The sequence below is a fragment of the Rhamphochromis longiceps genome, linkage group LG7, assembly GCF_057381845.1.
Source record: "Rhamphochromis longiceps isolate RC_006_pf linkage group LG7, R_longiceps_female_GT1.1, whole genome shotgun sequence".
In the NCBI taxonomy this organism is placed as follows: domain Eukaryota; kingdom Metazoa; phylum Chordata; class Actinopteri; order Cichliformes; family Cichlidae; genus Rhamphochromis; species Rhamphochromis longiceps.
This window is the reverse complement of record NC_140563.1, coordinates 8,084,356-8,099,741: the sequence shown is the minus strand read 5'-3', so window position 1 is coordinate 8,099,741 and position 15,386 is coordinate 8,084,356. Positions and strand designations below refer to the sequence as shown.

At 38.7% G+C, this 15,386-nt stretch overlaps 1 protein-coding gene across 1 annotated transcript; it reads left to right on the top strand.

The window, feature by feature from the left end:
- The first annotated feature begins 3,025 nt into the window (after positions 1–3,025).
- slc17a8 (solute carrier family 17 member 8) lies at positions 3,026–14,215 on the top strand. Its single transcript, XM_085411045.1, has 12 exons — positions 3,026–3,547; positions 5,350–5,605; positions 5,961–6,079; positions 7,534–7,648; positions 8,601–8,688; positions 9,346–9,432; positions 10,476–10,618; positions 10,844–10,993; positions 11,092–11,224; positions 12,022–12,132; positions 12,570–12,697; positions 13,052–14,215. The coding sequence occupies exons 1-12, from the start codon at positions 3,450–3,452 to the stop codon at positions 13,379–13,381; spliced, it is 1,758 nt and encodes a 585-aa protein (XP_085267171.1). The 5' UTR covers positions 3,026–3,449; the 3' UTR covers positions 13,382–14,215.
- Positions 14,216–15,386: the final 1,171 nt, after the last annotated feature.

The window sequence follows — 15,386 nt, the reverse complement described above, 5'->3', positions numbered from 1 at the left end:
TCTGCGCACCATCAGGACCTGCTTAGCACGAGCTGGAGGTTGTCGCTCCTGCATGTCCTGCGCAGCCACTGCATAGATACAGTTGGGTGTCATCTACTTAGCAGTGAAAATGTATGCTATACCTTCTAATGATACTGTCTAAGGGAAGCAAGCAGAATTGGTCCTAGCACAGAACCCTATGGAACTGCATAATGAGACTTAATGTTTGAGGAGGACTCTCCATTTACATAAACATGTCTGGCGTGTAAGTCTACAACTCTGCTTCCGGGTAGTCTGGATATCTGGGGGTGCTCGCCCGCTGCTGTTGCGGCAACGTGGACATGCTGGAGGACATTAGTCCAGTTCCTGGGCCTTTATCTCTGGTCATGATTTTAAGAAATGACTGCTGCGTCATCTAAAGTGGGATGGATGCTGTGTCTCTTAACAAGACCAGGTTTCCTCCAGAAAGTTTCCCAATTATCTATAAAGCCCACATCATTTTATTGGACACCACTCAGACAGCAATTTAAGGAGAATATGGGCCTAAACATGTCACCCCTGGTCAGTTTTGGGGAGGGGACCAGAGAAAACTACAGAGTATGACATTGTTTTTGGCAAAGTTACACACCGATTCAATTAATTTTAGTGACCTCTGGGTATCATTGCTGCCAATGTGAATTATTATTTTACAGAAATTATGTTTATCCTTAGCCAGCAGTTTTACATTTCCCTCTGTGTCACCTGCACTGGCCTCTGAAGACATTTCAATATGGTTGCTGGTGTCTCTAGCTTCACATTTGTCAAAACATTTAAAATCCATAAAAACAAGATTGAGGTAGAAGCTTGCTTATTATTCTTTGAAATGATGATGACATGGCAAAAGATTTCCAAGCATATTGACAGGTGATCCAGGTGTGGAGGAGTCATCAGTAAATGAGATGTCACTTCTAGGCTCAGGTGTTTCTCTCACTTAACTGTAAACCATCCTGAACCACATCCTGTCCATTGGCTTTATGTTGGTTCATGGCAAAAAACAATCCACAACTGAAATAAAATTTGAGATTAAAGACTTGGATTAGATAGTGGTGAAGTAATACAATTATGACACTCCATTGTCAATCTTCTTGTTCTTCTTGTTACTTATTGGCACTGTGCTGGCTGTAGACATAAACTTTATTACTCCCTCAGTGGGAATTCACTTGTTGGAGCAGCACAAGGGACAGGGAGAAAAGTCAATTAGAGATATATTGGAAATTAAAAAACAAAAAAACAAAAAAAATAGTTTACTGCCAAAACACTGTACTTGGTCATTCAGTGATGACCCTCCTGTTCTCCACATTGTTACCCTGAGATACAAATCCAACAATGGCTGTATCATCGAACTTTAGGTGGACTTATACATACATGGTCCAGTGTAAAGAGTGTAAAGAGGAAGGAAGAGAGCACCATCACCTGAGGACCCCCCGTGCTACATACCACCACTTCAGACACACAATTCGGAAGCCTCACATACTGTGGTCTCTTGATGATGTAGTCAATTGCTCATGCAGTAACATCAACATCAACTCCTGCTCCTTCCAGCTTGTCCCTCAGCAGTGCCAGCTGAATTTTGCTGAAGAAATTGAAAAAGTCAAAAAATACCACCTTTACAGTGCTTCCAGGATTCTGGAATCCGTACAGGAGGTAAATGAATGCATCATCCTTCCTAATTTCAGGACAGTAAGTGAACTGCAGGAGGTCCAGCTGCATGCCTGCAAGAGGTCAGATGTGACAAATGGAATTTAATCATCAGCCACTGACTAGTAGTTTGTTTCTGACAAGTAATGGACTTGTCAGATTTACAACTTTGGACTAAAATCAGTTGCAAGCTTCCGGGAATCTGCGATGTTTTTCAGTGTTGCAGGGGCAGGACTAAAAAGATTTTTTCCCTTTTATGTGAACATAAGCATATTGGGATGTAAATTCAGCAATCCCTGAAGAAAATTACGTATAACATTGATCTCACATTCAACTCATCGGTGTAAACATATACGTTACTTTTGTCTCACGTCAGTTCCCCATTCTGGCCACTAGGTGGCAGGAATTACTTGTTTAGAAATGAAGAGAAGCCTTCATATTCAGAAATTTCTTTCTTACATCCAAGATGAATCTACAGTATCCAGTTTAATCTGAGAGTTTAGATATTTTTACAGATATTATGTTTGGAATATTCTGTTGTAGTCACCCCATCTATTATGCATATCTTATTTCTTTATTATTATTATTTCTTTAGATTGAGTTGTAACAAAAAAAATGTAGTGAGACTAATAAAGATTATTATATCATCAATCAACCTAAAATTGCATCATAAAATGTTAATAAAAACATAAGAAATCTGAAACTAGGAGCTGCGACATTTCTAGTAAAAGGAACATTATTTGTTGAAAGAATTTCACTGGGGGCTGAGCTCTTACTCTGTGTATGCAGTAAATAAATGGCACGAGTGCCAGAATTACCCTGTTCAGTCACTTTTCAAGAGTTATGACAGACTCTCTGGGTTCAGGCCAACACCCACCAGTCTGCTGTTTAAATTTTAAAATCTCAATGTATTTGTTTTTAAAATGCTGCATATTTAATGACGGGCAAAGAAGAAAATTCACTCTCACACAGTAAGTATTTCACAGAAATGCCCATTAGTGTCCAATGGGTTAGAAATATGGTACTGTTGCTGGCACCAGCCTTGTTGCAGCAGTTCTTATTTCCTTTCCTTTCCTACTAAATTTAGGCACAAAACCGGCAGAGAACAGGATATAAAACCTGATCCTCGATGGCTCTGTCTTAGGTTTCAGCTGCTCCCACTTTACACCACACACGTCCAGTTACTCCTGTCTCTCCTCAGTGCAACATGTCAAGCTCATTCATATTTAATAGTTTGTCCACTGGCCTACTATCAGATGAACCCAAGTAGCTTCAAGGGGTGGCACAGGGAGGTGATGTTGAAGATGATGATGTGTAAAAGCGAGGGGCTGGGTTTTGAAAACCAGCTGCACCTGCCCCTCCTCATCAGGAATGGATAGGTTATGAGATGGAGAGGAGATCTAAGCAGCTCATTCAGTTCAGCTGCAGACAAAAAAGAGACCACAATGCCTAGAAACTAAAAACTGGATTCTACCCTTTCATTTGCTTCCTGCCTCTCTGGTCAGTCCTGGATGGATCTCTCAGAGATGAAACAAGTTCCAGATGCTCTGACCAAACGGTGCTTTGGTAACTGATGAATACTTTAGTATCCCATACCAAAACTCCTTCTTACCTCTGAGGGACTCCTGGTACCACTAAAAGGTGGAGCCAATCCTCAGTGCCACAAACTCAAGGAATGAGGAACAGCTTTTAGTGGATTTTTGTGTCCCTGCTCAGAACAAAGGGTACCTCTTGAGGTATCAAGACTCTATTTTGGGATAAAAGGTGAGGAGAAAACCCCCCGGAGAACAACAATGCCTTTTGGTTTAGCAGGGTTGAAGGAGCAGGTGTTTAAACCAGGGAAGGAAGAGGTGAAAAACACAGTGGGAGACTCTCTGGGAAAACTGCAAAGGTGAGTGGAGTTTGAATGGCGAGTGGTGGGAAGAAGGCATGAAGTGTCTGTGCATGCTTTATAAGCTGCAATCTGCACTGCATGCATAAAGAAACTGTGGAGACTTTGTGAAAATGCTCAAATAAGAAGAATAAAGCATCTGCAGTAAAAGGGATGCAACACTGTGAGCGAGCACATTAAGCCCGGCGTGTTCTCCCCAGATTCTGACGATAAATAAATATTTTATTCTTTTGCTTCCCAAGCAATGTTGATGATGTAATCACAGATTTTATTTTAAGATATTAATGCATATTTCATATCTGATACATATTTCACAGAGGACTCTGTGTGTCTGTGTATGATGAAGGAATCTTCATGAATAAGGAAGATTAAAGGCATTTTAGGAAAATTTAAATACATTTCCTTTAAAGTCTTTTTTTTCTTGTGTCAAAGTGACAGATATTATGAACTTGTGGAAAAGGGACATTCTTCACTTTTTAAAAAAAAGATTCTAAATTTCTAGACAATACACAGAATTATCTAAGTCTGTGACAATGAGATAAACATCTGAATTAGTTTCAGTAATGTCTTAATTTAAAAAAAAACAAAACAAGCAAAAAACCACAAAAGATATACATGACAGGCTCCACACAATTTTAAAAAGTGGAAGTCCATATATGGCAGTAATGTTTGGTGAATAATATAGAACATATTAATCCATATTATAAAACAGATAATAAGAATTAGTTTTAGTTGGTCATATAATTGAGCTCTACCCAAAACCACCTGCAACACCAAAATTCAGTTGTGAAATAAATGCATGGTTACAATAACGTGCTCATATAATATTTATAAGTAGAATGAGTCAGGGGGACATTTTTTGAGTACTTTCATGTTTTCCTGACAATGACTTCCTTTTGCTTTTGCAACATTTTCATTTCAGGACTTCAAATGCAATTTTGCAGTGTCGCAAACAACACATCTAATTCATTATATTTCAATATGGCAAAACTTAGAACACTTTAAAAAATGTTATTCCTTGAGATATTCCTCAGTGACTGTACACACCAGCTGTCATCACTGTAGCTCCTCAATCACAAACACAGACAGCAGTGAGGATAGATAGATTGTATCTATTTAAATTTATTAATAAATAATAGTCATTTATTATCAATGATCTCAACGGACTTCTCTAAATCTCTAAATACCCAAATGGCATATTCCTTATATTCAGTTACTCAGCAGTCTCTATTAGTGCATGTTGTAGTTCTGTTAGGTCTAAATTAATATTGTCATTGTTATTTGTGATAAATTTATATAATCCTTTAAGATTTTTTTTAATGTATCTTAGAGCATTGCGCGAGTGGTGAAATAGGCCTATAGTTTGTGAGTACATGTAGATCTCCAGCCTCATACATTCGTACAGTCTTGGTTGTTTCTCGCTGGAGGAGAACTGCACTAAATAATAAATCTTCTGCAGGCAGATGAGAGGAGGGGGCACTGAAACGGTGGATCCTGGGTGGCGGAACAAGCAGAGGGGATGCATTTGAAAAAAGCAGTTTGCTGGCTTTCTTCTCCTTTTTCCTCTGCAGGATGTGGCTTTGTTACTGATCTACTTTTGTCATCACACGAGTTACCAAGAAAGTCCACACACAAAGCCGCATTCTGTGTAATCTCGTCTCAAACAAATTAAACTTTAAAAGATTCCCATCGTGTCGAGTCCACGAGACACTAAAATTATAAGAAGACTGTGGAGATAAAGAAATATATTTTTGAAGATGATATTTTGAACACACAACTTCTGACTGATTTTTGCTCTGCAGGAAAATAGATGGCATTAATGTGGAAGAAGAGGGGAATATTGAGCTGACAGAGGATGGGAGACCGGTGGCATCAACGCCACGCCCTGCGCCGCTGCTGGACTGCAGCTGTGGCGGCCTGCCTAAGCGTTATATCATCGCCATCCTCAGCGGCCTGGGCTTCTGCATCTCCTTCGGCATTCGATGCAATCTTGGTGTGGCCATCGTGGAGATGGTTAACAACAACACCGTCTATATAAATGGGACCCCGGTGCTTCAGGTAGAAGATCTCCGTATCTCTCCATTCCACCCCTGACAACATTGACAAAACTGCTGTTTACCAGTTTGATTCACGCCTTTATGGGCTTGTCTGTGATATTGCCAGTGTCTTGAGACACTGTTAGATCTTGCTTCAGAACTGAAGCAATAATAATTGAAAAAAATTCAAAGCACCAAACTGAAACATATCTGAAAATTGATCAAGACCGCAGAAAAACCCTTTATCTCTTGAATGGAGTACGGGTGCATTATTGTTTATGAGTTCACCACTGAATTTTAAGAAAATGATAGTGATGTGTCTTTCATAAAAAGATTAATTTATAAAACCTCCCTGTTGCATTTTCCCCTCTTTGCAGAAGGCTCAGTTTAACTGGGACCCAGAGACGGTGGGGCTGATCCACGGCTCCTTCTTCTGGGGCTACATCGTCACTCAAATCCCCGGTGGTTTCATCTCCAACAAGCTGTCCGCCAACAGGTCGAATACACTTCATGACTAGTCTCTAGTTTCACAGCAACATTGCAGTCCCTGCTTCACATCATTACTCGATTTTACACTTTTGGTCATTTTAGAGAACAAGCAGTTTCATTATACTACTTTGGAGCACTTGTGAATTAAAGAGTACCAAAAATAACTTTGGGTTGTTGACCACAGTGCATTATGGGGAAAAACTATGCTGTTTATAATGAAGATGAACTTGCTGCAGCCCTAATTGTTAAAGGTATTTATTATACCTTTATTGTGTATAGAAGAAATCCTTTTGAATGAAAAACTACTTAGACTGCTCTAAATGCTCCTTTTTAGGTTGTTTTTCTATTGTTTGGCACTCTATGATGTCAGGGACAGAGGATGTGCCTAATACAGTCCTCTCAGGTGCACTGCTGTTTATGAAGGACAGCCAATCAGAAGAAATGTGGCTTTAAGTGACGAGTAAGCAAAATAAAACAGCTTATTTAATAGACTGGATGCACTTAGGAACTGCCCCAGGCCGATAAAGTAAATACGTATTATTGTAAACAATCACAAATCATACAAAATTATGCTAGAAGAGTCCAAGAATAAAAATATAGAATTCCAAGTGAGCATAACAGGTCCCCTTTAAGACAGGATCACAAAGAAAAAATCCCAAAAATCCAGTATTTTTATTCAGGATCCTCCTCAGTCCGTGTGGATAAAGGGTTAACGCTGTACGGTGTGGTGAGCGGTGTTGATGGAGCAGATAGCAGTCCTGTAATAAAAGCTTCACAGGAAAAGAGGACACGCCACTGACAGAGTTAATAATGAAAGATCCTGCCTCTGATTTCTTTCTGAAACACCAGCCGCTGGAATATTACAAGTGTCACTTACACACTGTTTTGGAAACAGAGAAGGGGGGGCGAAGGAGAAAAGAGAGGGGGAGCTATAAGCGGCACTGTGGCGATAAAGCAGAAACTTGTGGATTGAATGGGATGTCTTTATCTGAGGCAGTGAAAGACAGAGGTGCGAGATATGTCTCATTATAAAGCCGACTGAGATGCTTTGACCGCCAGTTAGTGTGGAGACATACTGCCTGCCAATATCAGGCATCTGCAGCAGCTTTGCAAACACTGGGTTGCAAGTCTTTGTTTTGTTTTTATGCTTCACAGACCTTGTGGACCTTAATTGGATCCACGGTTTTCTCTTATATATTAAAAACAGACTGTATGAAAATACAGGGTTAAAGTTTGGAAACTTGTCTGTGAAATGTATTTCTCATTTTAAACTGATTTTCCAAGCAACCTGGCTCATTCTCTGCTTCACATCTTTATTTTAAACTTATCCAAAGCTTTGCTGGTTGTATCGAAAAAGTACAATTCCTGGAAAGTGTGTTTGATTATTATGAAGATTAAGTTATCCAGACTTACTCCTTTTCACCAATGGTACAAAATGATGACATTCCAGTTTTTCTGCAGGGTGTTCGGAGCTGCCATTTTCCTGACATCACTGCTCAATATGTTCATCCCATCTGCAGCCAGAACGCACTACGGCTGCGTCATGTTTGTTCGCATCCTTCAGGGCTTAGTGGAGGTAAGAAGAGGGGGGGACCAAATGTGAGGGAAAACAATGAGTAGTTTGACATTTGTAAAAATCTGAATATTTGTTTTGTCGCAGCTTGCCTGTTTTGGTATGGGGAAAACAAAATGTACCAGATGCTTATGTGAGGTGCAGACTCTTTGCATTTTTATTCGTCAGCATTGAGGCTGAACTATCTCGCGTTGCTGGCACTAGAAGTAGGCATGTTTAAATTGGGGGGGTGCAACCATAAGCAACCACTAGCAAAATAGGGGAGCATTGGTCTAGCCATAGGCTCTAATGGGTATATCACATAGATATACGGTGCTCAGTAAAATTACATTAAATGCTGTAATTTAACATCTGGACTTTTTGGCTATGTTAGCAAAATGCACTCCAAATGACTCAGTTAGAAATGCTCCAACTGGCACCAACACAAAAATAGAATTGAGAGGTCCAGTTAAACGACTAAATGACAACTGTGAGCTTTTCATATGTGAGTGTGTGGGTAGAGTTTTCTACCTTGGGTTTATTTTCAACTGTGGAGCTTTCTGTTGTATACAGAAGAAGATTTGAGCCAATGGGGTAAAAAAAGAAAATAACTTATGACCTTTTTTTTGCAAAAAACGTCAGAAATCTGACTTTTATCACAGTTATTGGACAAAAGTAAAAATTCTGAGAAAAAATAACCCCAAAGTATTACTTCAACGACCCTAATACTCTTGGTTTTTGCACTAACCCAAGTTAAAATCTATCATCTGTCATCTTTAGAGGAATTACACTAAGCATTTAACCAGTTTCTGGCTTTTTATTTACCGTACATATTTAAAGAAGATTATCAATGAAATGATCAAACTCACTGCAAGAAAACAGAGAATGTTACCCAAAATGTCAAACTATTGCTCTGAAGCATTTCCACCTTATCAGTCTTTGATCTTTCCCAACTCCCACACCATGTCCCTGCTAGGGTGTTACCTACCCAGCATGTCATGGGATGTGGTCCAAATGGGCGCCTCCTCTTGAACGAAGTCGACTGGCAACAACTTCATTCTGTGGTGGGTGATGCCTGTGATTCTTCTTGTGAAAATTGTCTGCGGATTCTATTTGTGCTACACGTGTCACACAATCGGCCAGCAAATGGACGTGAGAGAGCTCATTTTTTTGTTTCGCAGATCCGGTCCCCTTGTTGTGTCTGCTGAAATTAAATCACCATGTTGCACTTTAAATTGGTACCATGACAACCCATGCATCAAAACACTCTTGACATTGTCTGCAAATGAGCACAGCTCATCTGCGTAATCTGAAGGAGCTTCTCCCTCTATTCACCTAAATGAAGTGTCACCTTGCTCACTGTCCAAAAGCACTCTCACGCTCCTGGCTCTATTCAAAACAACAGCGTTCATGAATCTGTCAGATAATAGAAAATGCACTAAAACACCCACTCTGTAATGGCAGTGTTAATGACTGATTTTGACAGCATTTATTCAATGAAACTAATGTGTTTCTTTGATGTTTTTGTTGACACATCTTCACTGTGCAGGGTAGTTTTGTTGTGTTAGAGTCATTGCAGCAACATAACGATTTAGGTTAGGCCTTGTTTAAGATTGCGTAAGGGAAAAAATGTGCAAGAAGCAACATCAAACATCATATTTGAATATCACAGCTGGAATGATAATACACTGGCAATGACATCTGACATCCATTGTTCCCAGGATCCTATGCAGGAGCAGTGATTGCCATGCCTTTAGCCGGAGTGCTCGTTCAGTACGTTGGCTGGTCTTCGGTCTTCTATGTTTATGGTAAGGCTGATGTTTGATCAATGTAAGAGTAAGTAAAAAATAAGAAATGCTTCAGAAATGCTTGAAGAAAAAGAAAGTACCTCCTCTGTCAGTTCTAAGGTTTAAGGTTTTTACACATAAAAACCCCATCATGTAGCACTACAGAAACGGTGTGTGAAAAACAAAAAACTAATCAGTGGGTAAGTAGCTGCCAGCGCTCGATTAACTGATGCTTTGGCACTGTGCTGGTCTGGAGCATTCAGGTGTGTGTTTTCACACAACGCCAAGGAGGAAAGCAATCAGCAGTGATCTGAAAGAACTGCTCACCCTTTCTAAAAGTTGTAAAAATCAGACTTTGGAGCTGCCAGATTGTTACTTTATATCGAACAGAATCTAAAATCTAAAAATCTATTAATTAATGTTAATGTATGAACATGATTCACTGCAAACTCAAATGAAAATGAGAAAGTCTTCATTATTAAATGGTTACCAATATTCATAGGTAGATTATTAGAGCAGATGAAAGGTGTGACAATAGTAATATGCTGTTAGTTAGACATTATTAGGTCTATATGAATTAAATGAATGGCTGGATAGACTGTAAATGAAATGTTGAAAGCACAACTTAATGTCACGAAAAGTGGCTTTAAACATCCTCGACTGTCACGCTGTTCTCTGGCGTTTTTATGCATTGCACAATAAGCCTTATCTGCTCTGCTTTTGAGTTTGATTGGAATGATTAGCACTCACATTAAATTCACACTTTGGCAAACGTGTTTTAATAAAAGAGCTACTCTGGTTCTGATGTGATACCATCTCATGATTTATTGATGTAAATTAACATTTTCCTGTCTGGGCTGTATGTCTCACACTTGTTTCATTTTTTAATAATGAGAAATTCTTGTGGTCCAAATGAGGTCTGGACTTGGAGTAATTAATCTGTCCTGCCCTCAAGCTACTCTTTCATACTTTACAAAGTCTTTGACTGCCAAGATAAGCTTCTCTAAGGGTACATGTGTACGAATGCGTGAATTCACCTGTTGCCACTGTTGTTTTGTGAAAAGGTGTTTTTGGGATATTATGGTACACGGTGTGGCTCCTGCTAGCTTATGGAAGTCCTGCTGACCATCCTACAATCACAGACGAAGAGAGGACGTACATAGAGTCCACCATCGGTGAAACAATGCACAAACTGAGTGTAACCGAGGTGTGTCTACTGCATCTATACTGACACACACATCCACACACAACAGAATGGCTGAACCCTATTAATTAAAGCTGAAACTCTGAATTTTGATCACATCTTGTTTGATTTAAAATCCAACGTGGTGGTGCACAGAGGAGAAACTACAAAAGCTGTATCAGTGTCCAAAAATTTAGTGAGCTGACCGTCTATATGCAGTACACACTGACTCCTTATCTCCGGTTATAGAAATTCAAAACTCCGTGGCGTCGCTTTTTCACCTCCATGCCTGTCTATGCGATCATTGTGGCCAACTTCTGCCGGAGCTGGACCTTCTACCTGCTTCTCATCAGCCAGCCAGCGTATTTTGAGGAAGTATTTGGATTCCCCATCAGCAAGGTTGGCCTTACAATAACAACCACAGTTACAGAAAATGTCCACAAAGATCCATTCAATATTTCTTAGGTTCAAAATATTCTAACCTTAATTACGTACAGGTGGGGATCCTGTCTGCTGTCCCCCACATGGTGATGACAATTGTTGTTCCTATTGGAGGACAGCTGGCTGACTTCTTACGCAGCAACAAAATCATGTCTACCACTAACGTGAGGAAACTCATGAACTGTGGAGGTACATCAGTGTAAACACATCGTTTTTCTGTTAATCCCAACGATCAGATTTTGGCATTTTGTACTAAACACAAAAATAACATAGAAGAAAGTCATTTTCTGTAATGATTTACTGTTTGGTCATTCCTACATTTTTGAACCTTGTAAAGCCTGAAATATTTTTTTGAAAATGCCAGAAAATTCACTTTAAAGAAAAAGAAAAAGAAAAAAAGTGAATTTAAACAAATATTTAAACATATTTGTTTAAAAATAAATTTTCATACATGACTTTTAATTTGCACCATATTTGCTGGCATTTAAAAACAAAACAAAACATTGCTTAAAAATGTATTATTGTTTAGGTTTTTTTCAGGGGCAAAAAAGCCAACACGTATAAAACACGTATGGTGGTCTTGTTAAGCACTGTGAATAATATTAATATAAAATAATTATATTACAAATAAAACATTGTGCACGCTAGATCCAGGACTGATCCAACTTTTAAAATTGTTAGCCTATAACACTGCAACAATGTGAGTAAATTACTGGAAAAAAAATAGTATGAAAAATCATTTAATTACTAGTTCCTTTCATTTTGATTTAGGAAAGCAACTAACATACCCTTTAGACCACCGTATGCCGAACATGTTTCTATGTTTTCCAGTATATCTACTTGAATGGTGTCACTGGCATTCCCTCTAGCATTCCCATTTTTTCCATTAGGTCAGTAGGTTGGGAAGCTGGGGATACATTTCTTACAAAGACCTGGTGTTGTCTAGTACATAATGTGATTAATTAATAAAGAACTTTTTCTCACAGGGTTCGGTATGGAGGCTACGCTACTGTTGGTGGTCGGGTTTTCTCACACTCGAGGTGTCGCCATCTCCTTCCTTGTGTTGGCTGTAGGCTTTAGTGGATTTGCCATCTCAGGTATTTGACGTTTAGTGTTTTGCTTTTAATTTAAGACTTTGAGCTTGACTGCATAAATGATAAAGGTGCACAAAGGTGTGCAGGATGTTGCAGATCTTTATTTGTCTTGTGTTTTATATTGCTTTTTCTAGATTCTGAAAGACCTTTCAAAAAGTTATTACATCTTTACCAGCCACAGCAGGAAAGCTGGTATTGTTTTTACCTTGTGATCATATCTGTTAACAGATATGGTCAATTTCATAGCAGTAAAACAAAACAAGCATGCACGATAAACCTTAGAGATTTATGGCTGGGGTCAAAATAAAGCTCTAAAGATTTGTGTTTTTTGACCAATAATGTGAGTCTGAAGGAGGTTTAGGCACACAAAGTATTCAAATGCCGTAAAAATGAAAATTTGTGTTATAAGTATGTTTACACTGTGTGCACTGTCTTGTCAGGTTTCAATGTCAATCATCTGGATATTGCTCCTCGCTACGCCAGCATCCTGATGGGTATTTCCAATGGGGTGGGAACGCTGTCTGGAATGGTGTGCCCGCTAATTGTTGGCGCTATGACTAAACACAAGGTATTTTTCCCTCCTATAACAATATAGTTTTTGTTTTTCTTTGTCCCCTATTCTAAAATATATACACAGAACATTACAAGACGCACTGACATGTTTCTTCCCATTTCGTATATAAATGATATGAGGAATGAGTGTTTTGTGGCTCATTGAATTGCTGTATGTAATCTTGCACCTATCAAAGGATGTTAAAAATTTATGGCAATGTTAAATTTATTATACACATTGCAACTGTAGGACTTTCAGTGCCATGAGTAAGGGAGCTGATTTACAGCATTACCTCAGTGGTACATCAGTGAAATATCAGTAATTCTTCCTCTGACAGAAAATTCATTGACTCTCTTCATCTCCCTACAGACTCGTCTGGAGTGGCAGAATGTCTTTATTATTGCAGCCATGGTGCATTACTCAGGGGTCATCTTTTACGCTATCTTCGCTTCAGGAGAGCAGCAGGAATGGGCCAACCCTGAGAGCACAAGTGAGGATAAATGTGGCATTATTGATGAGGACGAGCTGGCTGAGGAGTCAGAGCTCACTTGCGAGAACATGGTGGCTCCCAAAAAGACTTACGGAACAACAGACAATTCGTCCGGTCGAAAACAAGGCTGGAAAAAGAAGAGAGGAGTTACCATGCAAGAGGAGGAGGAGCATTATGAGAACGGGGACTACCAGGAGCGGTACCAGTGAGACGGCACGAGGGACAAAGGACTTAAATTTTACAAAACTGATCTGTGTCAGAAGCAGCAGCATCATATGTACCTCAAGACACCATCCTCTTTTTTTTCATCCTTAGTCAGCACATCCATTCAACTGTGATATATGAAGATTCATTTAAAAAGAAATTTGCAAACTGCTAAACTAAAACTTTTTAGATTTTTAAATCTCAAACCAGCTGACACAAAATGAACCATCAATAAATATCTGCTGATAAAGTGACTCTGTCATGACATGTATTATAAAGTAATAAGCTTAGTAAACCATAGAAACCACAGATCAAAACCAATGGCTCAACTAGTGCTGTGTTAAAGGAACATTAAATACACATATCAGCTTCTATCCCTCCTGCACCCTGTCCCGATCCTTTCCTTGCAAATCCATCTGTGCAAACCATGACTCAGCTTATGTAGTTTACTTTGATATGTGAAGGGTTTTGTGTCAGCTATGCAATGCGAAAAGAGGTGCACTGCCAGAATGTATCGATGGGTTTGACAGAAGATCATAGTTAATGTACCGAGTCTCACTGTTTTTGTTGCTTGTATGTATTTGCTGTTGCTGAATGACTGCACCGTGTCACCGCTTTACTCGCTCTCTTTGTCTGAAACAGTCTTAGTTCACCATCTGTTTGTGATGCACTAATATATCAGCTTCATTATTTATGAAGCTCTGAGCTCATAATGGGACAAAATAGGTGGTGAGTTCAGTTTCGTGACTTTGTTCTTCTGATGTTTTGGCATTTTGCAGTTTCTCAGTGTTTGATAAATGGAGACCCAAGTTTGTTTCTAACAATGTGCAGTAAGAATTCACTTTAATCCTAAAACTATATGGAAAATTTGCACTTGCTGTTCGTCATTATTACTCCTAAAAGAGAACGAAAAACCCTGTTTTGTATAGTAAATGATTATCTTATTGTTTGAGAGAATACACGTCATTCACACACAAACAGACCTGACATGCAATAAACTACATTTCTATTCAGTGTTGAGATTACTGTATATGCAAAAATAGCATGAATTTCTTTAACATTTCATGATACTTGCATGCATTCATGCTAAACATAAAAATGTTGAACAACCTAGCCAACATACTGGTAATACAGTCTATAAGGATGATTAGCCAAGCTAGCTAAATGTTGACAGTGCATTGTATATATAAAAAGAAATGGGCATAGCTAATATGAGATCACCCATTGGCCTGTAGACAACTTTTCAAACCTTTAGCTTGGCTGTGACAAAACCAGAAGTATGTGTTTACACAAAAGGGTGGAGAGCTAAGTTAACAGTTAATGCTACCTAGCTGTAGTGGTACCTGCTAATTACTACAAGCTAACCTTTCGTACACGCTGGAAGCTGGCAGTCATTCCAGGTTCCCTAGGTAACTCTCTAATTTATTTACTATCAGGTCAATTTAATTCAGTTAAATTTAGTCCAATTTATATAGTGTCAACTCACAACAACAGACATTCCAAGGTGCTAAATATAGTAGGTAAATCAACAATATTCATCATTATGATAAGATAGTTATAAGAATGAAGGCAGTTTCAATTGCTTGCCTGGAAATGCCAGCTGTTTTTCTACCCTTAGTCACTTGATGTCATGGAAAGTCTTTCCCTTTCTCAGATAATTGCATTAAAACACAATAACACTGCAAACACAGACAAGGAATCAAATTTAGCTACTTGAATTTGCTGAAGTTTAATTTCAGATTAAATTAAAACAAAACAAAGCATACTGTCAGTATGTTTGTTTTTAATAAATCTAGGCATTTTAACATTGTTTGTTTGTTTGTTTTTTCTTTTTACTAAAACCTAAAACACTTTAAAAATGTAATGAATCACAAATTAACCAGAGAGGGACTTGAAACTAAAAATATTTTACATTTTAATCACAACACAACTGGTAGTGGCACTCGAGGGAAAGTGATGTAATCACCAAAGTCAACAGACTACTTGGAAGTGCTGATAGTAGATAATACC

Bases quoted from the DNA above. Each gene is read 5' to 3' on its own strand.
- slc17a8 (XM_085411045.1), top strand. From the start codon at position 3,450: ATGCCTTTTGGTTTAGCAGGGTTGAAGGAGCAGGTGTTTAAACCAGGG. The intron at 8,689-9,345 runs GTGGGTGATGCC...CATTGTTCCCAG, and splicing joins GGCAACAACTTCATTCTGTG to GATCCTATGCAGGAGCAGTG. The intron at 11,225-12,021 runs GTACATCAGTGT...TTTTTCTCACAG, and splicing joins GAAACTCATGAACTGTGGAG to GGTTCGGTATGGAGGCTACG.